The 25,694-nt window shown below is 36.5% G+C and overlaps 1 protein-coding gene and 1 long non-coding RNA gene across 3 annotated transcripts in view; one reads left to right on the top strand and one right to left on the bottom strand.

Annotated features, from left to right (window-relative positions):
• LOC134367301 (uncharacterized) overlaps positions 1–18,800 on the top strand; it is a 42,428-nt gene extending 23,628 nt beyond the window's left edge. The window contains exon 4 of the long non-coding RNA XR_010022398.1: positions 18,758–18,800. This is a non-coding gene — a long non-coding RNA (uncharacterized LOC134367301). The remainder of the gene's footprint in view (positions 1–18,757) is intronic.
• CNKSR2 (connector enhancer of kinase suppressor of Ras 2) overlaps positions 1–25,694 on the bottom strand; it is a 314,535-nt gene that overhangs the window by 75,678 nt on the left and 213,163 nt on the right. For both annotated transcript variants that reach the window (XM_063084016.1, XM_063084017.1), the window contains 2 exons: positions 16,861–16,950; positions 15,073–15,287 (listed from right to left, as the gene is read on the bottom strand). In XM_063084016.1, coding sequence (XP_062940086.1) covers positions 15,073–15,287; positions 16,861–16,950 — 305 coding nt within the window. The remainder of the gene's footprint in view (positions 1–15,072; positions 15,288–16,860; positions 16,951–25,694) is intronic.

Genomic DNA, 25,694 nt, shown 5'->3' with positions numbered 1-25,694 from the left:
CTTTTATCCAATCTCCTTTAGCATTGCTTGCACTGAGATTGTCTTAGTGCATTTAACAGTTTAAAGTCAAGATACAGCTGGCAAAAGTACATTAAATCTGTGTCAAAAGATATTTATGCGAATAATTATATGATGAATTATGAATGGATGTGTTGAAATCATAATTCTACTCATAAAAATAGAATGTGCTAAAATAAAGGGCTATTATAAAAGTATTGTTGATCCTCTTAACCATGGTGATGCATGCAATAGTACTCTGTTTGGCTATAAAAGATCCCTTTTTCAGATAATTTGTCTTTCATATGTCCACGGATGTTTTGTTCAAACTCCATTCCCCCCTATTTTGGATGAGGAAGTGTGTGGGGGAGGGTAATTTGGGTCATTCTTATCCTGAATTTCCAGAAGCACTTATTTTAATTGTGGAAGAAAATGACAGTTTCTGTGTTACATTTTGAAAGCTCAGCTACTATTAAATTCTTCTCAAGTTGCAAATTGCCACACTTATGGAGAGATCTGCAATCAAAATACTCTCTTGTTGCAATATAGCAACTTCCTCTTACTATAATTTTCTGCAAAGTTCCAAGATTTCTTCAGTGACTAGTCAAATAGCTTGTTTCTTATACATAAGAATAGAAGTTGCTTAGTAATTTGAAACACTTGGGATAAACAATAGCTGCTTCCACATATTCAATTTTTTAATATATAAACTAAACCCTTTGAGATTTTAAATATTTCATAAATAAAAATATTTTCTCATGCTTTCTAATTATTGTATGTAGGCAGAAAAAAGTGTAAATATGAGCAAGTAGGGTAAGATGTTAATGGGACTAGATATTAAGTCAAGAAATCTTCCATTTACAAGAAATAATAGTATAGAACTTAACAAGTTTGCTGTTGTTGGTGGTGGCCTTGCCCATTCTGGTGCATGAAAGAAAAACTTGGAGTCGAGTGGTGTAAGGGATGTGGCACTGCACACACACTAGGTCTTTCAGTACAGTGAGATGAGGTAGCTCTGGATTCTGTCAGTAAAATTAACTTGAATTTTTATTGACTGAAAATGGCTCCATACTGAAAATGGCTCCATACTCAGTTAAAAATAAGCATGCCTTTAACATATAAACTAATAAATTAGCAGTCAAATAAGAACAAAAAGGCAGTAATTTGGGGGAATCTGGAGAAGGTCAGTCAAGCTAATTAGATTGTGCAGAGTCAATGTTTCATTATAAGAATGTCATGCATATCAGATTCTGAAAGAAAGAGGTAATGGAATCTTATGCAGGATCTCATAAGGTGAGTCCTCCTTTTCCTATGTGGTGCTAAGGTAAAAAGAAGGGGAGTGATTAACTGGTGAACATTTGGGAAGGCTGACAGGAATCTTCACCCTTGGGCAACAGGAACTATCATTCTTAGATCACAATAATTATCATTTACCTAGGGTTTATTATGTGTCAGGCACAGTATTAGGCATTTTATACGAATTATCAATTTTAATCCTTAAAATAAATCTGTAAAGTGGCTATTGTTAGCCCCATCTTAAGGAAGAGAAAACCCAGACACAGCATCATGCATAAACAACTTGCTCAGGACTACACAGGTAGGGGCAGAGTCAAAATTGAAACCCAAGTCTGTCAACCCCAAAACCTGTGCTCCTATCTACTATGTGCGCTACTGCCTCCCAAGCAAGTATTCTATAGTCATAGTAACAATGTGGGAAATAAGAAAAAAATACTTCTGACACAAAGTCATCCATTTATGAAAACCTCCCATGACATGTGATGAAAAAAAATTGCTATGTGGAAAGAAAAGATATTACGAAACAGAAAGATGCTAGTAAAAATAACACTTTTATATTAATGAAGATAAATTCAAAGTAGTACCATCCTACCAATCTCTAATTTTCATGCCTTGTCAATTTTATTTTAATTAGTAAGTTATATTGCTCTGTGGGTTAGAAAAAAAGATTTGCAGGGTTTTACTTTTGGCAACCACTTAGAATATCCACATGAGAGGAAGGCTCATATTAACATCTTAATTTTGCAAATGAGATAGAAATTAAGGTACAGAAAGGTTATAAGGCTCAACAAAGGTAGATAAGGATGGGACTGCAATCACATTTTATTCTAAATCTATTAACAGTGTTAACTGAACTCAGTGCAATTAAAAAAGCCTATGTCGATACTGATGAGGAAATCATGACTCCAAATAAGGCAAGCGTGCCTTTCCACTAATTCTTTACACTGGAGGAATCTCTTGGAGCTGATTCATTATGTTATGCAATTTTTCATCCGATATACTCCTGATTATTATGCAATGCCTTGAAATTATTTGGTTCACTTTCTCAAGATGTGGATTTTACCTACTGCCTTAGTTTCTATGAAGGTAGAAACCATCTGCTTTGGTCACCACTCCTTACTCAGCTCCTAGCACAGTACCTGACAATTATCTGTTGAAAGAATGAATCAAATAGTTACTGACCACCTATGTATGTGGGACACTGAGGTATGAACTATGAGTTATGGCATCCCATGAGCAATCTATCAGCACATCCTGTCTGCTGCCTTCAGAACAGATCTAGAGTCCAACCCTTTCTCACCATTTCCATTTTAGCACCCGGGGTTAAGCTACTCTCATCTCTCTCTTGAACTGACCAGATCCTATCTTGTCTCCCTTCTTCCACACTTACTGCTAGCCCCTTCAGTCTGTTCTCAGCACACCAGCTGGAGTGATAGAATGTTTATTTTTCAGCAAGAATGGGATGAATAGTACTAATGTAGCAAAACTATAGTAGGAATCAGGACACCTGACTTCTAGTTCTCCATATTCCAGTCCATATTCTAGCTCTATGACTGTGGTCAAGTCACTGAACTACTAATGACCTCAATTTCCTTATCTTCAATATAAGGGATTCGGACCAATGCTCTTAGAATGTCTCATAGAGTACTACCTTTACATGATCCTCATTTAAAAATGAGTAGAAAAAATGGCTAATTAGTCACCAATGTAGATCTAGTTATTGATGGTTTAGGAATTATGTATACCTATAATCAGTGTCAGTCCTAACACTAAATGCTAGATTATTCACTGAAAAGCACTTAGTTTATGTTTAAACTCCAGCATGTATGGAAATAACCTATCGCTATCTATATTTTTGGTTGCCAGATTGATACATACAATTAACATAGATTTTGCACTTGAGACAGAGGCAGAAAGTTCTAATAGGTGAAAAGCAGAAGTAGGGCAGATTTTGCTCCTGACACTTCTTTTTGACAGAAACTGTTGACATCTGGATGTCAGAGAAATCAGGGTAGGCTTGCCAATCTTTTATGACAAAGAAATAAATTATACATAAAAGAAATAGAGAAATAAGTAAATATAAAAAGAATCACCTTTAACAGAGAATGCACGAAACCTAAGAATCTCAAATGAAGTCACTATTATGGTATGATGATTTTGTCAGCAATGGTGTGACTGAATCGTAATTATTAAAAAACTTTTCTGGCTATTGACTTAATGGCTTTATTTGGAAAAGAATCTGAAATCAAACAGCTTTGTCTGGTATACCTTTATTTTTAGGTTTGTTTCTGTGATATAATGTACATATTTTCTCATCATGGAATTCTTGTGGTGTTAGTGTAATTTGTTTCAAGAATGCTGGCTTTTATCTAAGCATCTTTATGGCTAAGAGTATGTTTATGTCAAACTCTTATTCTGAAAGTTTTGCTCTTACATAATAGACAAGCTCTCCAAGACAACTCCTTCAAATGTTTCTATATCTGCTAGTTTCAGTGGAATTTTCTTGATCCAGATTTTTTTTTTCTCAACAGAAATATTTTTCACAGAGAATACTGGATAAAAATAATAGCTAAGTTTAAAAAGTTTTAGAAGTGACTATATGTAATTCATTTTATAAAAAAATAATTGAGGGAGATATATCAAATTCTTCCTTCTCTTCCACACCAAAACATGTAGTAAGACATGCTTTTAAGACTAAAAAAGCAAAATTGGTTTTATCTAACAAAAGGAAAAAAAAAATTGATGGGAAGGTTTTTTTTTTCAACTTATGTGTTTGCACCAGGAATCAAATCATCACTATGTTGTCAATTAAGATAGCATTTTCCATAGTCCTCTCTGCAGTGCTATGTTCATCTTGTAAACGAGAAAACTGCGTAAGAGAAAGCAATTTATGTGAGCTCATATATGAAATACTAGGTTTCTGGAGGGCCTGATGTTTCCTGTTATTTCTCCAGAACTGGTGGAGTCAAACGTACTTAGAATACATTTTGCTTATTCTCAGCCCACTGGTGAGTGTGGTTGGAAGAAGGATGCATTATTTGTGCACTACCAAAATGCCAGACACTGTATCAGATACTTTATATACATTGTCATCACAGGGAGCCAAAGCTTTCACCCAGTTATAAAAATATATATGGGGAGTGGAAGGGTTGGCTGGTTAGCTCATTTGGGAGAACATAGTGCTGGTAACACCAAGGTCAAGGGTTTGGATTCCCTTACTGGCCAGCCGCTAACCCCCCCCACCAACTCCCCCCCAAAACAAAACAAAAACAAACAAAAAAACCAGAAACAAACAAAATATATATGATGGTACAAAACAGTAAAACATACAATATTCAAAAATATTTTTTTAGCAAATGAAGAAGAAGATTTCATATGGCTGTTTCTTGTAATAGCCATATGACAAAAATTTAAGTTGCTAAAATGCAACTAAGTGAAGGAGATTAAAAAATTGACTAAGATAACATAGTTGCTTTAGTCCATTTTGTGTTGCTATAACAGAATTACCTGAGACTGGGTAATTTATAAAGAAGAAAGATTTATTTGGCTTCCAATTCTGGGACAGCTGCGTCTGGCATGGGCCTCAGGCTGCTTCTACTCATGGCGGAAAGTAGCAGGCAGCCAGCGGGTACAAGCAGATCATATGGCAAGAGGAAGCAAGAGAGAGAGAGAAGGTGCCAGGGTCTTTTAAGCAATGAGCTCTGGCGGTAACTAATCAAGCGAGAACTCACTCATTAATACCCCCTCCCCTAGGGAGAGCATTAATCCATTCATGAGTGATCCACCCCCATAACTCAATCAGTTTCCAACACTGCCACATTGGGGATCAAATTCCACATGAGTTTTGGAGGGAACAACACATCCAAACTCCATCAATAGTCTAGGTATATAGCCTTCTGGTATTTTTCCTTAGAGCACATGAAGAAATTCTTCAAAGAACTGTTTAATATAATTTTCTCTAAGTCCATCCATGTTGCTGCAAATGGCAGTATTTCTTTTTTTTTTCTTTTTATAGGAGAGTGGTATTCTATTGTGTACATATACCACATTTTCCTTATCCACTCATTTGATGATGGACATACAGTAAAATAAAAATAAATAAATAAATAAAAATAAGAAAAAGAACTGTGTAATGTTTTATTAATTGAGAACCTCTTATTTATTTATTATTTTTCGGCAGCTGGCCAGTAAAGGGATCCAAACCCTTGAGGTTGGTGTTACAACACTGTGCTCTAACCAACTGAGCTAAACCGGCCAGCCCTATTTATTTTTTAATTGACACATGTTGATTGTACATATTTATGGGGTACAGAGTTATATTTAAATACATGTATACAATGTCTGATGATCAAATCAGGGTAATTAGCATTTCATCATCACACAACTTTATCATTTCATTGTGATGACAGCTTTTAAGCTCCTCTATTCTAGCATTTGACAGCCATTTGAGAACATATGATAAATTATGGTTAACTGCAGACGCCTAGCACCAGAACTTATGTAGACCACTAGAACTTATTTTTCCTATCTAGCTGTGATTTTAGATAAATTAGACATTTCACCCTAATTATTACTTATATTAGTCATCTTTTGATTGAAGATAGATAAAAGACAATTTGAAATTATATTTTCCAATATATGCTTTAGAAAATTAAATAAGTAGGTTGTATTGATGATCCCTTCATAGAGGTGGGCTACACTCTTGAGCCCACTCCAGATTTATAATAATTTAGAATTTTTACTTTACCACTGAACCTTATACATACTGTCACTAGAGAAATATTCAAAAGAGGCTTTACCTGGTTTACCCACAGTGGCCACAGAGAAGGAAACCTCAGCGTGGTAGTTTCCTGTTTCATCAACTTAGCTAAGTTGGAAGGAACTATGTATCTCAGAACTCCCTTCTCTGTATAACCGGTTCTAGGTTAGGGTTGGCCACATCATAAATTTGTATGAAATTGGAGAATACAAGTGAAGCACCAACCCTTATGCTCTGAAGGTCAGCGTAGGTTGTCAATCACTGCTGCAGCTCACCACACATTGTCACTTTTCTGCTGGCTTGACTTGTTGGTGAGGGGCAGCAGCCTGCAACTCCAGCTCCCACCAGACCTCCTCCTTCAGCTCCTCTGAGTACCTGACCAGGAGCCTGTGACTCTCCACAGAGAAAGGTACCAGCTTTGTTGCTGAAGTTGGAGGCAGGGTTCCAGTTTGTGGTCATGGGTTCTAGTCTGTCTTGTTCTCTCTCACTTCATGTCCAGATTTTCTTCCCAACAGCTGTCTCTGCTGAGGCATCTTCACCAGATCCTCAGTGAGTAAGATCTAGTCCTTTATTCTATGTCACTTAGAATAGAAGCTTCACTGATTGAACCTTAACTGATACACACATTAATGCCCAAAGGGAAACAGATAATTTTTAGTCCAAGAAGGCTTCCTGATTTGTTCATTAGTATGTAAATTCCCTTGCATGTAAATGAACTAATTTTTTTTCTACACCCAGTTAATAGTTACGATGTGCCCAGCACACTGGAAAGAACTTTATATATAATGTATGATTTATGAAAAAACAGGGTGACATAAGTATCATTATCCTCTTTTTACTGATGAGAAACTGAGGTTCAGAAATGTGGTTAGGTTCATACAGCTGACTTAAAGCTCATGTTTTATAACTACAACATTATTCTTGGCCATCTGAATTTTAGAAAAGACAATTCTCTTCTTTAAGGTTGAACCCTTTTACCTAGAGGCTGTCATACACAAGAACCATTGTCTCCTAGAGCCACTATAGATTTATGATAATAAAAGAAACCATGGGAAGACAAGTTACTCTGCTGTTTGCTATGGCAGGAAAGTATACATTAATTAATCTAAAATTAGTTGCATATAAAGAGCAGGAGTTGAAACACTGATCTATTTCTTACCATTCCAGATTGTTTTAGATTCAAGTCTATTAGGATCCTGTTCCTGGCTTACCCTGATTTTTATAGAGATGTTAAGAGACAGACTTAGCAGTATAATTTAGAACAGAGACTCTAAGTTGAGCTCATGCACTTTTGTCTACTGCCAATTGCTGTCAGAGTCAAAGCCAATGAAAAGTCCATACAGGCTGCAAATAGTTTACCACTGTCTTTGGAAAATTTATCTTCAAGAAACTAGAATGCAACAGTAGTCAATTACTGTGCCTGAATGTAGTTTATTAAGAGGAAACTGAATAAAATTTAGGTATGTACAACAAATCATTATGCCTATAGTTTTGTGGAACTAGAGGGTGCTAAAACCATCAAGGGGGTAATATATATTAGGAGTTAAGTGAAGAAAATAATTTCGTACAGGTTATTCTTCAATCAGAATAGGCTTTAAAGAGTTCTAATGGTAAGATAATTTTACATAGAGTTTTATTAAACCTGAGATGGTTGATTAAATGAGTTTTGGTGGCAAGGTAATGTGAGCAGAGTGATTACAGGAGCAAAAAAGGGCCTATGTCTACAAAATCTGAGGAAGTTTTCTGAGGCTATAAAGCTAGCAGACACAGGCCTCCAACATAAGAGAGAATGGGGCTTCTTTATACTCTCTGATCAAAGCGAATAAAGGCAGGTATGCCCCCAAATAATCTGTAATTATTAACCTTAGCAACCAGGCCAAGGGCCTCTTATAGGAATTTATGTTTTACTTTTTTTCTAAAGGCAACAAGAAATTTGTAATAAGATCTAAATTTAATAAATTCCTAACTCAATTCTTCTGTGTCCTGTTTTGTATAGTGCCTCACTTATTAAGCCAGATTATTTGTTTTGCTTCCTGGCAGTCATTATTTAACCAGGACCTAGCAGAATGAGATCCACATTTGTTCAAACATGAAACTGAAAGAACTGACCAGTTTATCAATAATCTGTTTTATACAGTGTAAACCAAAATCTCTCTCAAGAGTGCAGTTGTATTAATGAATCTTTTTATTTTTTCTAATGTCCATTTTTTAAAACAAAAATTGATGGAAAAATTCTGAACTTTTAAACAATATTTTCAAAATTAATAAAATTTATGAATTTAATCTGTCTCTTAGGAATTCCATTAAATCACAAGTCTTATTTATGAAATTTTTTACAGGCTTCCAATACTTTAAAGCACCACAGAACATAACAATAAAAGCAAAATGGTTTACTCCTACTCTCAACCAATACAAAAGTATTAGTACTGTGGATTTGGCTCATTTATTAGTATTTCTATAATTACATTTTGGAAATCTAATGATTAATCAAATTTCTTTGATAGTTATAGAACTATTCAGATTATATACTTCATCTTGGGTGAATTTTAGTAATTTTTGGTTTTTGAGGAATTGTTCTATTTCATCTAAACTGATCAACTTCTGTGCATAGGGTTGTTTGTAGTATTTCCTTACTATTCTTTTAATGAGTATGAGGTTTGTAGTGATATCTCTTCTTTCATTCTTGATATTGGTAATTTGAGTATTCTCGCTTTTTTCCCTTTATCAGTCTTGTTAGAGGTTCATCGTTTTTTTTTTTTTTTTTTAAATTTTACAAAAAACCCCCACGGCTTTTTGATTTTTTTCCTATTGTTTTTCTGTTTACAATTTCATTGATTCTGCTCTTATATTAAGTCTTCCTTATGTTTGTTTTTTCTTGAGGTGGGAGCTGAGATTATTGACACTTTTATCCTTTTCTGATATAAACATTTAGTGCTATAAATTTTCCTCTAAGCATATGTTGTGTTTTCATTTTCATTCAGTTCAATTTTCCTTGAGACTTCCTCTTTTATCTACGGATTATTTAGAAGTATGTTCTTTTATTTCCATGTGTTTGGAGATTTACTTGCTACCTTTTTGTTACTCATTTCTAGTTTGATTCCATTATCATCATAGAATATATTTTGTTATTTCAGTTCTTTTAGAATTAAGGTTTATGACCCAAGATATGGTCTATCCTGATGAATGTCCCATGCATGCTCATAAAGAATGTGCATTTTATTGTTTTGTGGTGTCAGTTGGATACCATTAGTGTGTAGTCATTTAGTATCTCCATTCGCTTGCTGACATTTTGCTTAGGGGTTCTATCAATTACTGAGAGACGAATGTTGAAGTAGCCAATCATAATTACAGATTTATCAGTTTCTCCTTTCAGTTCTGTTGGATTTTGCTTCCAGAATTTTGAAACGCTGTTGTTTGGTACTTGTACATTTAAGATAGTCATGTCTTCTTAGTGAATTGACCTTTTTTATGCCTGTTGTGGTAGAGGAAGAAGAACATGACTTTATTTTACGGTTTTTGCCTTGAGAACAGGAAGGTATTGTTAAAGGTTTTTGTCCTGTTGGGCCATCCTTTTCCTGGTCCATTGACTAAAAAGAGCAAGCTTTTCTTGGGGTTATATTTTTTTCTTTGCCTATTGATGTTTCCAGGTTGTCGGCATTTCTAGCACCCGGGCCAGTGTATACTTGTATAGGCAGCAAACAAACAAACAAACAAACAAACAAACAATAAACCCCGAGAACTCACCACTAGGTTGTTTCTCAGGCTTGGAGGTCCCTAGCCTATCCACCTTCTTTTTTCCACCTTTTAGAGTCTTCCTGTTGATGAGTTAATGTATTTTGTACAGGTCTTTTTGGTTATGGTGAGTAAGAATAAGAAAATAGAATGTGTGTACTCCATTTTGTCTGGAACTGAAAGTTTATATTTGTGAATCCCCAAAGCACCAAAAGTATTTCTATTCTTAATCCTCTAGTGTATCCAGTTCAATTATAAGCACACTAGTTTGTGAATAAGAAAATGAGAGCAGGGGTGCTGATAGTCTATTTATTTTTTAGAAGAAAATCCTTCCTAAGTATGGATGCAAAAAGAACTATTAGTATAAATGGGTCAGAAAATATAAGTGAACTTTTCTCCCAGACTTCTTCATGAATTAGCATTCAACAAACTTTCATATTTATAAAAAGGTAAAGCCAAGATTTCTTTTCTTCTTTTTTAAGCCATATATCTATACCTAAGGCAGTGGGTCTCAACAGTGTTTGATTGTGGCCCTCTAAGACAGGCCAACAGACTCCTTGGGTCCATCTATCACTCTGTCCCCACTTTCCAATGGAAAAAGTAACTAGGTGATACCAATGGAATATTACTCCTTAAGTATTTTTGGGTACAGATGATTGACAGTATCATTCTTAGAAAATTGTGGGTAAGTATGAATCACTACATACCAGAGGATAAAGCAAGCAACCTAAAACAAACTAAAATTGATAAGTGATGAAGTCTAATGATAATTTATAATGAAAAAAGAACAGCAGTTAAAAACTACAGGTAACTTAAAAAAATCCTCATGATTCATCAATATAGAATTCCTCCTGAAAACCGTGGAAGTCTAAATGCTTGTGCAATAAGAACATGACTACATTGTCAGTGTTGCATGGATACCAGGCTTCTTGGAAAAATACTGAACTAGAATATTCAGCAAACTCTAGTAATATATTATTTTATGATTATTCAATCTGTAACCTTTAATAATCATTTAATAGATTAGTAGTAAGCAATATCAAGTGATCAGTGAAAAAAGTGTGTGAAATTATGTGTTATTTACTCATAAGAATCAAAGAAAGGACTGCCATTTCTGGGTCAAGCCTCAGCTATCAGGGCCTTTTGCCAAGGATGGCCCATACTTAAAAGAAATATTGCTCTAGGGAAGTGGCCCACTGGAAGACACTTTTCACAGCCCAGACTGTTCCCATGTAGAGCTTTGCCAGTGCTACTATGAATTTGGCATTAACGCTCTAGAAATAATCAAGTCATCCACAGGAGTCAGAGAATGGACACAAAATGAATACAATAATATTTAGAAAGGATATCTAACATGTCTGCATGACCCTGATGAGAAGAAACATGCCGTCTTTTGGATAAGTAAAGTCAAAATGGGGAGAAATTGGTTGTTATAAACACTGTTAGCTCAGAGATGACTTCCTTGACACTAAAATTAACTATCTTTTATTTTAGTTACTTTGATCCTGAAACAATGCAGCTAAGTCAGGCAGCTGTTAGACAAACCAACCTTTGTAACTGCAGATAAATTTGATTGTGAATGTTTATATGCTGATAATATAGCAGATTTTCCATCTTTGTGATAATAATAGCTATGTCTTCCCTAACAGGTGGCAAAATCCCTATGAGCAGAAATGGCATTATCTGTCTAAGATGTGAATTTTGGAGTCAGACTTCTTGGACTCATATCTCAACGTTGCTACTTTATAGCTGTGCATAAAGTAAACTGCATGTTTCTCTTTCTTTCAGTTCTGCAAAATAGAAATAACAATAATACCAACTTCATAGGATAATTCTGGGGATTCAATGAGATAATGTAAATATGTTCTTAACATAGAAGCTTAGTAAATAATTAGTGAATGTTAGCTATTAGTAGTAGTAGCAGCAGTGGCAATATTACTATGAATCTTTGTATATTCCACAGCACTTAGACTGGGCCTTACATGTGGTTGATACTACTAGAATAAAGTGTTAAGATTCTGCTAAGTCATGTTATTTTTTGAGGGGCAATATGGCACATTAAGAGCCAGACTGCTGATGTCCAAATCTCAGCCCCACCATGTAACTACTTATTCAATCCAGGTGCCTCAGCTTCCTAATCTGTAAAATCTGGACAACACCAGTGTCTTCCTCATAGGGTTGTTATAAGGATTAAATGAGTTAATATTTGTAAAGTACTTAGAATAGTGTCTGTTTTGTAATGTCTATTTACTTGTTAAATAAAAAAATAAATAAAAATGTCTTAACTGCTCTCCATGTCCCTCCATAAAAAACAACAACAAAAAACCCAAAACCCAAAAAAATCAAACCTCACACAACGACCAGAATGGCTAAAAATACTTACTAGAAATAAAATAACAACTCAGTGTTTTCAGTTATATCCTAAGAAACTAAGACTAGCCACACAAATGTTGAAATGTTATGAAAGGAATTATCCAGATTTTTGAACACCTACTCAAAATCTGTTTTTAATAAACCATGTAAAATCACATTATTCAGTTTATGAAATTATACCTGCATGCTGCCTGGATCAATAATCAAATTTTACTTGTTCTGGTATCTCAGCATGTAGATTTAAAATAAATAATTATTTTGTGTATGCATTTAGTTTAGCAGCTTTAATATGAGAGCAAGTTGTCACATGCATATATTAAGGAAAAATAAAGTCCTATCCTACAAGATTAAAAGATGAGCTTCAGAACAATTCATTCTTTATCTTAAGACTTTCTCACTATATCTGAATTTCTCTTTCCCTCATACACACACGCACACACACACACACACAGTGTCTGTCTTTTCTTCATGTGCTCTCAGGTTAGATGAGGGCTTCGGCAGCTAACAACTTCCACATTTTCAGACAGATAATCAGTGAGTAGGTAAAATAAAGTCATGCTCTTTAAAAAAATGAAGATTAGTGATTCCCCATGAAGGTGATTAGATTATACACTGATATTGATCTTGTGTTTTTAGGAAAATTTAACATAAGGAAAAAATCCTTTCATTTTAAAATAGTGTACAAACTGATAACAAACAAACAAAAACAACGACAAAAAACACAAGAATTCCTGTGAAATATAAGAAGCTATCACTTAAGTGTATGTTGTTTTGACTCTAAGGTCCAACCAATTCTATCTACAATACTCTGTAGTCCCAGCAATAGATCATGCTGAATAAACTACTCATGCTCTGTAACAGCTGTTTAATAGCAAGATCATATCAGCAAAAGATTTCTTTCTTAGAACAAACTTATAGAAGTGAGTTTCTAGACCAGGTTCTTGATATACATAACTAAACAATGCCTTCAGAAAGGTGGTAACATTTATACTCCTAGACAACACTCACAAATATGTGATTACCAATTTGGCTCATTTGTTTCTGTCTTCCCTAAGCTCATAACTCAAAATCCACAAGCCTCATCTCTCTATTTTCCTCTCTCAAACAGTATATCCCTGTCTGGATGTGCATGACAGAATGGAACAGGCTGAGTATTTAAACGAGCCTTCAATGGCTCACCATTCCTCTTAGGATAAATCCAAACTCTTTAATAGTTTATACACTCTGAGTTGAAGTGGCCTCTTCTTCCCTCTCCCACCTCATTTCTCCCTACCAATTTCCCTATTGAATAGGCCAGCTGTCTCTCATCTTCAGACCTTTGTTCAGGTTATTACTTATGCCTGAGATACCAGACTCTAGAAGAAGCTCAGTGTTCATACATACAGCTCTTCTGACTAGTGGTGATAACAAAAGTGGCCCCCTTCATATAGCTAAGAGTACTGATTTCAGGCTGACTTCAAATGTCTGTGGAAAAAAGAATAATTTGATTTGTCAGTCATTTAATGGAGCAGATTTTGGAATGTACACTAGTCTCTTGGAGAAGAGGCTTGAAAGTATTTAACTGGGGACAGGGGAGGGTAGAGAATGAGGCACCCATGAGTGCTTAGGATACTCCAATGCAAATAAAGGGAAATATTTTTCTACACTCTGGTTTCATGAGAGAGCTATGTAGATGATTTGAGAGATTTACTCAGGAACTACTCATGTATAAGTTATTAAGTCTTTCAAACCTTGTATACCTAGATGGAATATCTTCTACAGCAGTGGGAGATTAATTTTTTTTGAAACTCTGAGCACTAATAGTTGTTCAAATTACTTAAAAACTTGTAGTCCATGTTTTTCAAGGGCTCCTAATAAGAAGCTTCCTATTTTCAATATTTCTATTGGCACAACAAACTCTCTTTAACCAAAATGGCCTAAAATGGATTGATTCTGTGAACTGAGTGTTTTGGCTAACAACATTCTCAGCCTCCACGCAGCCATTGTACTAGTTTTTCATCATCCATCTGGCCTGGACTTAACGGCCCTGCCTTTAATCTCTTGGATGATATACTGTACTACAGAGATCCAACAGGCCAATTTGATCATGCAACTCCACAGCTCAAAATTCAATAGCTCTCTTATTACTGCAGGAAAGAGCCTAAGCACTTTATCATAAAATTCCTGATCTAACCCCTGCCTACATCTCCAGGCCCATCTATTGTCCCTTCCTCACATGATTTTCTTCAGTTTTTAGTGAACCAGCAATTCTGAGCCACATGAAATTCCTGGAACATGCCACATTCTTCCATATTTGTAGTGTACCTGCATATGCTTTCCTACTAAAATCCTGCTACTAACCTTTCACTCTTCACTTAAATGCTCTCCATTTCCCATGAAGTCTGAGGCTCTCCTTCTCCTATGTTCCTCCTACATTTTTCTGTGACCATCCATTGCAACAGTGAAATTATACTGAGACTCTTGGCATGTCTTTCTCCCTATATAATGGTGTCCTATGTCTTCCCATTTTTATTTCTAGCACCACATATCATATCTAGCACATAGTAGATGCTCATTTTTAAATGGAATCATAAATATATTAAAAATTCTATCTTTAATGTTGAATTTTCCAGCTATCCATTCACTGTGTATTATCACACTGATGATTAGTTAGCTAATTATTATTCTCCATCCATTTTGTGCATATTAAGTTATTTCATTAAAAATCCAACTTTTCCAAAACATACGAACTCACTGAACATATGAACTGAATAACAAGTCAATAGTTCATCATTTTTTAAAGGTCCTAAGCCCTAAAGTTACAATCTTTTGTGAAAACCCAGCAATAGAATAAAAATAATCTGGAATTTACCCAAAAGAGTTGTTTGCCAGTCTCTCAATGAAAGCTGTATCAGAGTCTTTGAAATTTTACTTACATGGTATAGTGTGGTCTCTGGCACAGGAGTGCCCATGATGTCTTGTCTCAATGCATCCATTTGCAAACTAGGTAGCAATGAATAGTGAGTTGGGCTATTACTCTTATCACCCTTCTTTTTTGACTTCTTTCCTGTGTCTTTTTTGCTGTTTCTCTGAAACATGTATTCTTCTTGAGCAATTTTTTCATTGCTCATATATCGAAGCAGAGAGTTTTCTATATAAAAAGAGAAAAATTCACCAATATAAACATGCAAATATCCTGCAAATATCTCACATTTAACCATTCTTTCTTAATTGTGCTATTAGATTTCATTTTAGAACTTTACCTTTATTTAATGTATAAAATATGTAGTGAAAATATAGCAGATCTTGATTACTTGGGATCACAGGACAATAAGAAATAGCCTATTGATTAATTCTCCAATTTTTATCTCTGGATCAACTACATCAGAATCATCTACAAAACTTGAATCAGAAGTTCTGTGTGTGTGGCTCATAATATTTGTAACAAGCTCCCTCAGGAGAATCATGCTAAACCTTGATAACAAACACTGGCCTATCGTATGCTTTAACTTGGAGAAGTTAAAGCCCACATTATGAAACTTAGTTCATAAAATATATGCTTAAATTGAAAGTCAGCACTTAGTACTTCATATGGCTCCCCTCCCAAGATGTCACTATAATATGAAGTACTACAATGGTGATTCAGAGATGGCATATAAGCATTTCTCTTTCTTTTTTTGATTTAGTCTATAAAACAAATGCGATTAGAAACTGAAGCTAGGAAAATGAAATGAATACATAGATGTATAAGAATCCATCAATGTTCTTGTATTTATCAACATTTTCAGAAATGCTCACTCCATAAAACAAGTGTTAAGGAGACTAATGAAGCTGGTATTCATGCTTGCTTGTCCATGTGGTCTGTGGATTTATGCGGTGATGAAATAAATTCTGTACACTGGCTAGAAATAACAGGCAAACAGGTCAAAAATATCATGAAGGAAGCTTAGTGATCTTAGGTTCTATGAATAGTTTTTTGTTTGATGTGTTTTGTTTTCCATCTACAACCTTATGGCTCTCTACTTTAGAAAGCGAAAGTAGCAGCATGACCCACTGGGCCCACCATATCCACACTTAGTCAACTCCCATTTAGTAGTGAGACTTTCAGTTGCTGTCTTTACTGCTCACCTCAGTTGCAGGATAAGCGAACATAAAAATTTACTTTTGGTAGATACTTCAAGAGTAACCCACCCCCCATGTAATCATAACCCTGAACAGCAAACAGAACAGAAAAAAAAGCAAAGCAGTTTTTTTTCTTCCCATTTCCATATGGTTTTCATTAGAGTCACTGGCCCAGTTTCCATTAGCTTTTACCCATGTGCTTCAATACTCATTTTGAGGCTGTATCAATACAACAGTAGTGTGGTTGCATTGCGGACCAATGGAGACTGATGACAAAATGCTCCTATTCCCTGAACTTCTTTTATACAGTTTCACACTTCTGACCTTGTTATCCAAGTATTAACTTTCAGATCACAATCAGATATTCATTTTTCACACTGTACTTATCTACCCTGAATCCCTTAGAAGACATTCAGGGAAGATATCTATTTTGTAATAGGTCAAGATAGTCAAATGTTGGTTTAACTTGGTTTTGCTGTACAATAAAATCAATGATAAAATGGTAAGTTTTCCTCTGAAGCCATTACAATCTATTTAAAGAACATTTAAATCTGCTTGTTGTTCAAACAACCCAGCCTACACTGAAATTCTATAACACTTACCTCTTCTACTATCTCTCTTCATCTTACTTGGATCTTCATAGTCCCCCACCCAATTATATTCCACTGGCATAGATATAGGTCGTAGCTTGCCTAAACACAGAGAACAAAGTTCATATCACATTGTTTTTCTTCCCCACGTCAGCTCAAACTTCCACTGATTTTTAGCTACAGTCTACAAAACACACTCACTCTTATGCAACATTATGGTTGGCATTTATGTAGATGAAGAAAATGTGTGTTTTGAGCCAGAAGGTGAAACTGCCTGTGGCAATTGGCCAGGTGATAATGCAAACTTAAGGCACTTTTTATAAATAATAAATAGCCTAGGTTCGCTTTCTTAGGAGTACCAGACTTTAAGAGTATGGTCCTTTACAAAGAGGATGGTTATTTCAGTGATTCTACTATATTTTTAAGAATTGGATCTCTGTCTTATTCCCTAATGCATAAGTATCTATATGGATAGCCAACCTCCAAGATGGTAGCCCCTTGTGTTTAACCTGACTACCAGGACATTACCCATTGTTTTAACTCTGGAACACCACAAGGCCAACTTCTTATATTTACTGCCTCCTAACTCCCATCACCATACATTTTGGATACTACTATGCCTCAGCAATACGGCTAGATTCTCTTCCATGCTCTACAGCTGGGTCTGCCCCTAAGCACCTCTTTTGCTACAGTGAGCATGTCTAGTTTACAGATATAAGTAATCACTGCCTTGGCCTGTAACAGATCCAAGTAATAACTTCCTTGGCCTGTTCTCCTTGCTAAACTAAAATGCTGTTTAGTAAGAATATAGACCCATTTCCCTCTGGGTCTGTATTCTTACTAAACAGCATTTTACTTTAGCAAGGAGAACTCATAGGAAAGACTTCAAGGATAACTTTTTGGTAAGGCAGTAGTGTGTTATTTTTGTTCAACTTGAAATTCTTGAAGTACAAAACAGCCAAAGAAAACAATTCAGAAGTTTTAAAAGGATACCTAAATCAATGGTTGGTGTGAGATAGTTGTTAAAAATTTTTGAATGAATGAAAAGCAGACACTCACACAGGACTGGATCATAAAAATAATCATGATTATGATGATCATGGTAATATACAAACACATATATATCATTTACCATATGTCACATACTAAGAGTTTTATAAGTATTAAATCATTTAATTCTCATAATTATGAGAAATATACTATAATTACCCACATCTTACCAGATGAGGGAACTGAGACAGTTTATGTAACTTGCCCAAGGACACACAGCTGGTAAGTGCACAGTACCAGAACTCAAAACCTGGCAGGCACTCCAACATCACTTTGCCATAATTCTTGGTGACTTCAGTATCAACTCTCTGATATTCTAGCCTCTCTCACTTTCTTGCGGTTCTCTCCTCCACCCATTCCTGTGGTCATATGCTTAATCATGTCATCTGCAAAGCCTGCACTCCCTCCAACTATCTCACTTTTCAACTACCACCATCTGTATTCCTAGCACATAGCACTACAAGTCCGACAATCCTTCCTTCTTTAATTCACCGATCTTTACCACTTCTCGGTATCTCTCAGTCACCTTCTGTCCTCTTGACTTTCCTCCTTGCCCAGTTAAATTTCATAATCAATTTTTATAATCACTCTAAGTATTAAAAAAAATCTGTTAGGAGACAGATTCCTAAAGAAAATATACCAACCTTATGGCTCTTTGTTATGTACAGTGATATAGTTTACTTAGCATGTTTTCCTAAGCTCTTTTAAAATGAGGATAAAGTAGACATGATAAAATTATTAATGAGCCCCAAAATGTTGTATTTATTTAATGGCTTCCTTTCAAGGTGTGCAAATGACTATAAATGATCACCTAGAATTCCAAAGTTCTCATGGCATATATCTCTGCTCTTTTACACAGAGGGAATTTGGGTGAGATGATCCAGGTCAATATACTCTGCTCATCAAGGATGGGGTAAGATTTTGAGAAAAGGTCTCCTTTTGTCCTTTTTATTCCACTGTTCTGCAAAATCAATCCTCCAGATTTTCAATGTTATGAATGCTATATTTTCAAAATGCCTACAACTTATTTCTTTAGAGTCTGGTTTGAAAATAAACTCCATTTCAGCATGTGCACTGAAACTTAAGCAGTTAACAGCTCTACATGTCATCAAGAAAATCTTTTGAAAAGTGAAAAATCCAATAAATAAGCAGTTGTTTTACTTGTTCTATATATTACATATTAAGAAAAAACTAGTTTGATACTTTTTGAAGAATTGATTGGTTGTTTGGAGTCAAATATATGTGCACAAAAACAAGAAGAAACATACTTCGCACATATACTATGAAATACATAATTGTATTGATTAGTATTTTGGGTCATCTCTGAGATTCTAATCGAGCTAAGTCACTGAAGCATGTAATTAAGCCCTTGATATATCTGGCGTATGATTAACTATAGAAATAATTTTGCATAAAATTTTAACACTGACTTTTACAAGGGTAATTTTTAAAACAGAATTATACTGTATATTACTAACACTCAATTGAAGAAAAATATATTGAATTAGGAAAAAAAACTGACATAAAAAGTCTTAATTAAAATTTACTTTTGGAGAACATCAAAGTTGTGCTTTTATTAGTTGTAAAACTATAAATTTAGCAATGCAAATTAAAATGAATATTTAAAAAATTAAGTATATTATTGGTTTAGTTATAACAAACAAGTAATGCTGCTTATAAATATTGCTTCTTGATACATTTTTTATTGTGCTAAAATATTGAAACAGACTTAATAAAACAGTTAAACTAATAACACAAGGTAACATTCTTATATAAACAGCATTCCTCGGCAGACTAAAAAACAGACCACAGCTTAAATTATTTCTTATTCTAAATACACAGATCATTGATTGCAGCTTGGAGATATGTTTAGTACTGCAGGTATAGGAGCATTTTAATTTAGCAAGACAGTAAAGTTCAAATGGAAAAAGAACTTTATGGTTTGATGCTGTAGTGCTGATAGTTAAACAAAACAAAACAAAACTACTATAAGCATCATAATTAGATTTGAATAAAATATACACTATTACCAATACCAGCAAAGTATTTTTGTGCTCATATGACTTTTAAAGGCTTTAATACAAATTAATTGATTTAGTAAAATTAAATACATCTGACCCTTTCCTATGTAAATGTACAGAAATGAACCATAAATCTCTGAAAAATAATCTGAAAAATTTTAAGATGTGTTTTTATGTAGCAATACATTGGTTTTTGAGGTGGTAAAATTAAGGTTACTAATTCGTAATGAAAATTAATAAGAATAGTCAAAATATTGTCAAGAAAAATGAGTACTAGAGCCTGTTTAAAAATTTTTGCTGACCATTTCATCTTGATATTTTATTCCTCTAAGTATAAATCACTTATTAATTGCAGAGTTTATCTGACTCCCTATGATAAGTCTTATGATATCTCTGTGCTAGTGCCTCACAGCATAATCATTATTTATTCTTTGGCTTTTCATAGTTGTTGCACATCTGGAGCTTTCTAAATGATATCTCCATACAGGCAGGAATTGTGTGCTGTATTTCTTATTGTATTCTAATAAATGTAGTGAAGATAAAAGATAAACATTTTTGGATTTTGTTTGAATTTTATTTTGAAATTGATGGCAAGTAGCTTTTGTTTTGAAAATTATTGTTTAAACTATATTTAGGTGCAATTAAACACAGATGGAACACGAAATATAATTTTAAGAATATAGACAGTGATGGAGTGCTTTATAATGATGTATATAAATTACTATATTTTAACACAAAATTGTTATGTTTCAATACAAGCACGCAGAATTGCTTGAAAGTAAATCCATTTCACCTTAGACAATAAGGCATTTTAGGTGATATTACAAATGACATGATTCCCTTTGGCAGAGTTAACTGTTTACTCCTCTGGGCTCCCTTAGCTTTTTCCTGGTGACTTTGGTATATATAATGCTTATTCTACTGTTTTGTATCTGTATGTTTAGAGGTTTTCAACTTCTTGGAAGGAACTAGGTCTTAGTAACATATTTTTGTTATGACTGTCTCTGGCAAAGACTGACCCAGAGCAGGTATTCACTGAATTTTTGTTGAATGCTTGAATGAAAGGATGCTAGACATTAGGGAGATCCCAAATTACTGGGTTATTCACTAGATTCTATTCCCTTTGATCTATAGAACGGTATCCTCCCTTCTCTCTCCAACTTTTCCCTTTCTACTCAATCATTCCCATTAGCATACAAACATGCTGTAATTTTGCCAATCTTCTCTTTTTTTCTTTTCTTTTCTTTTTTTATAAAATGCAACTCTCTTCACCCCACAAATCCCTACCCAGGTACCTCCATATTTTTCTCTGCTCTCCTTTACAGAAAAACTCCTAGAAAACTTCGTCATATTTTCAGTTTCCAATTCCTTTTCTTCTCTCTCTTGAACCTTCTCCAATTAAACTCTTGTCCTTACTTCTCCACCAAAAGTGCTATTGTCAAAGTCATTAGGGCCTACATGTTTCTAAATCCATCAGACAATTCTCAGAGACCTTGACTTTTCTGATTTATTTGAAGCATTTGGCATGGAGAATTACTTCCTCCTTCTTCACCTGGCACTGGTTTTCCTCTCTTCCTAAATTCACATGCATCCTTCAGAGCTATGCAGAAACGTCATTTCCTCAGGGACACAATCCTTTACCTCTTTTCTAGGTCAGTTTTCTCTGTATTTGTTTTCATTTCCTCTCAAAGTTCTTCTTCATAGCATGCCAATTATAGTCAAATAAGTACTTATTAAATTAGTTGCTTGAATTTAAATTTCATGAGGGAAGACACATTTCTCTGTGGTTAACTGTGGTATCTCCAGCACTTAGCATAGTGCTTTAAATACAGTGTCTTCTTTATATTTGTAACAGATTGGTTGTTAAGAAAGTAAATGAGTGACTTTCCTCATACATTGGACCACAAAGGATCCATGCTATACCATTGGTTGCTATTTTCATAGTTTCCTTCCCCTTCCTTCTAAGGCAGTATGTCATACTAACCAACCCTCTTTGTTTTTCTAACAAATTGAGCCTTACAGAAGTGTTTGGTAATTAAGTCAGAACCAGAAGTCCTGTCTCTTGATTTCTTATCTAGAGACATTCCCATATTAAACTACCCACGATTCTGCTGAAACACCACTAAATTGTTGATTTTTTCAATTGTATTACCTTCTCCCCCCACCGCCCCACTCTTGCTTAAAACATGCTAAAGTCATTAAGTTTCAGGGTAATAAACAGCACATGAGAAGAAATTTTCTCTCTCACACTTGTTTAAGGTTTAAAAAGAAAACAGCAGAGAAATTTCTCCATAAGTCTGACATAGCCTTTAATGTTCACAAAAAGGCTTTCTCTAGAGTCTGAGAAAAAGTATATACATACACACATCTGCTCTGAATATTTTAGCCAATATTTTGATGATAATGAGTATAGTAAGGAATAGTTACGCTATAAGCTTGCCACATACACCCATCCAACACCCCACATACCAGACAGAAAAATTACTTTCAGATGGTTGACTGCAATTCTAGGAAAACATCCTGAGGTTATTTAAGGTTGAGAATCACACTTTTACAAAGTAAAACTGAATTAAATAGAAAGTCAGCAATTTTCTTAAGAATAATGGTAACATGTCTGGATCCAATAAAATAAGTAAGAATGAACACTTTATTTTTAGGGCCATATTTTTAAAATTTCATTTTTGGATAAAAGAGCTTGGAAAAAAATTGGTTTGTAAACATTTCAATGGGATGATTATTTAAGCATTGGTTTTAATGACTTATAAATAATACAAATCAAATACAAACTTTGAATTGTTTACTTGACATCTTTTCAGTTTCATTAATGGAGAACAAAGCCAATTAAAAACCCATTTCCAGAGCCCTTCCTGCAGTGGCTTGGTGGTCATCTCTGGGCTGGTTGCTCATGTTGGGGAGGCATGACTGAGGCCCGAGGTACCCCACTGCCCTGGCTCAGGAGAGCCTGGGGCGCTTCCTGTGGCAGCTTGGTATATACAATCCAAATTGACCAAGAAGGCGGATCCTAAGATGGTGGTGGCTGCGGTGGTTGGCACGGAGTAGCTGAGGTGGAAAAGGTGGCCACTGGGCCTTAGGCAGCTGGGAAACTTGTGGACCTTCCTCTTGCCGTCTCTTAAGGGAGGACCACTGCTGGTGGCCGGTCGTGGGGGCTGACCACCACTTTGCCCTTGGCAGGAGAGGCTGCCTTGTTTACAGGCAACAGCTTTGAAGTATGGAGCAGGAAAAGAACTGTTTCTTAGCTGCAAAAGCGAGTCTCTAAACAGGGAACACGGCGCCAGGCCGCTGTTGATGCTGCCAGGACCCTGGAGGCCGGGGCCACGCAGAAGGTGGCCAGCTGCCCTATTCAGGATTCGAGGTTTCAGGCCGGCATAAAAGAAGATTCCTGGGAGCGCCTGAGCTGCGCTGCAGGACGGAGTGAGCAGCCCGAGGCGGCGGCAGCCTAAGACGGGGATGGCGATGACGCAGAGGCAGAGAGGGGGATGCCGGCCCAGCACAGCCCCGTGAGTGACCACCAACCTGGCCCTGCTCGGGGGGCAGACGCCCGCCCAGCTTCCGCCTGCCCCACCGGGCCACTCACTGGCCCTGGGACTGCCTCCATTTTCTCAGGTGGTGGCGGCTCCGGCCCGGCTCGGCCAACCCTTTCCTCCTCGCCTGGCTTGGCATCTCACTGAGCCTTCCCACTTGCTTTCCCCGGCACAGGGCTTCCTGGGGCCTGCAGGCCGGCCTCCCCACCAACTCCCTCTGCGGTTCTCTGGCGGGGCTGGTGGCGTGGGGCGTCCCCGGCCAGCATCAGGAGGGCAAGGAAGTACGGGCTGGGCCGACTGTCACTCCACCGCACCCTGGGCTCCGGACCCCAGTAAACGTCCTGTTACCGGGAGGCAGATACCATCTCAGCGGCCACCAGTTCAGAAAAATGCCTAACCGATTTCTGGTCAGGAAGAGTGTGGTCGTAGAGTTCCCGAGTTCGCTTGAACCTGCCAGAGAGTTGACTGTGGGTGGGCACCGGACTCGGTCCGCGCCAGGGGGATTCAAAGGTGAACCGTGTGCTGTGGGCTCCTCCCCCGAGGAGCTCACGCTCTGGTGTGAGAGATAAGACAAGTACACAAATAACCGCGATACCAGGAGGAAGGTGATAAGTCCCGAGAAAGATCTACACAGTGCTACAAAGGCACCCAGAGCGACCAGTCGTGTGCGGCTAGCAGAAACCTGGTAGACTTCCTGGGCGAGGTGGTGCCGAGAAGGGTCTTGAAGGCCCAGCTGATGAGGGTTGCAGAAGACACGGCCCAGACGAGCTCAGTGCACACAGAGCAGGGAGACGTCCGGATAGGGAGGCGGAGACTCGACAGAAACCACACACCCGGTGGGGACGCCACTGCGTGATCCAGCAGCCCGGGCCAGAGAACACAGAACAGGGAGAAGTCCTGCATGGGAAGTGGAAGCTCAGCAGAGACCACACACCCTGTGGTACTGCCCCATGATCCAGTAGCCCAGCAGAGTCCAAGCTGACAAGAGAGGTGGCTCCCTGGAGAGGCCCAAGACCTGAAGCAACCACACACACAAGGCACTAGAGGCCAACTGAGCAGTCACAGAGGTAGCCATACCAAATTGGCAACCACAGCAACATCTTAGTTAGTCAATAGTCTCAAACCGGTGGACTGTGAACCCCCCTGCCACAATGAATAAACATCAAAAAAAAGATACCAGAAATACAAAAAATCAAGAAAGTACACCACGAAAAGTTAATAAATCTCAAACTCTAGATCCTATAGAACAAGAAGCCCTTGAAATGACTGACAAGGAATTTTGAGTGATAATTCTAAGGAAACTGAATGAGATACAAGAAAATTCAGCTAGACATCATGATGAAACGAGGAAAAGTATACAGGATCTGAAAGAGGAAATGTACAAGGAAATCAATGTCCTGAAAAAGATGTAGCAGAACTTGCTGAACTGAAGAAGTTATTCAGCAAAATAAAAAAAACAACGGAGAGTGTAACCAGCAGGCTTGTCGAAGTTGAAGAGAGAACCTCTGAACTTGAAGATGGGCTGTTTGAAATGACACAAGCAGACAAAAAAAGAAAGAAAAAAGAATCAAAGACCTTGAAGAAAATCTGAGAGAGATATCAGAGAACCATAAGCACTCAAATATCCGAGTCATGGCTATCCCAGAAGAGGAGGAAAATGGAGATTGCATTGAAAACATATTCAACAAAATAGTGGCAGAAAAATTCCCAGGTATAGGAAAAATCACAGATCTTCAGATCCAGGAAGCTCAATGATCTCCAAACGTATTCAACCCAAAAGGCCTTCTCCAAGACATGTTATAGTCAAATTGGCAAAACTCAGAGACAAAGAGAGAATCTTAAAAGCTGCAAGGGAGAAGCGTCAAATCACCTATAAGGGAGCCCCAATCAGGCTAACATCAGACTTTTCATCACAAACCCTAAAAGCTAGAAAGGAATAGGATCATATATTCAAAATACTAAAAGATACAGAAGGTCAGCCAAGAATACTCTACCCTGCAAGGCTATCCTTCCGAAATGAAGGGCAAATAGTATATTTTTCAGACAAACAAAAACTGCGGGAGTTCACTACCACACGACCACCCTTACAAGAAATCCTCAAGGGAGTACTGGGTTTGGTTCCTGAAAAATAACTACCACTGCCATAAAAACCCAAGAAAAATCAAAACCTACTAGTATAATAAAAATGGCATTCATGAAGAGAAAACAAACAAACAAAAACGCTATCTACAAC

The sequence above is a fragment of the Cynocephalus volans genome, chromosome X (assembly GCF_027409185.1).
Source record: "Cynocephalus volans isolate mCynVol1 chromosome X, mCynVol1.pri, whole genome shotgun sequence".
NCBI lineage: Eukaryota > Metazoa > Chordata > Mammalia > Dermoptera > Cynocephalidae > Cynocephalus > Cynocephalus volans.
The sequence above is the reverse complement of the archived record's forward strand: the minus strand, read 5'-3'. Positions and strand labels throughout refer to the sequence as shown.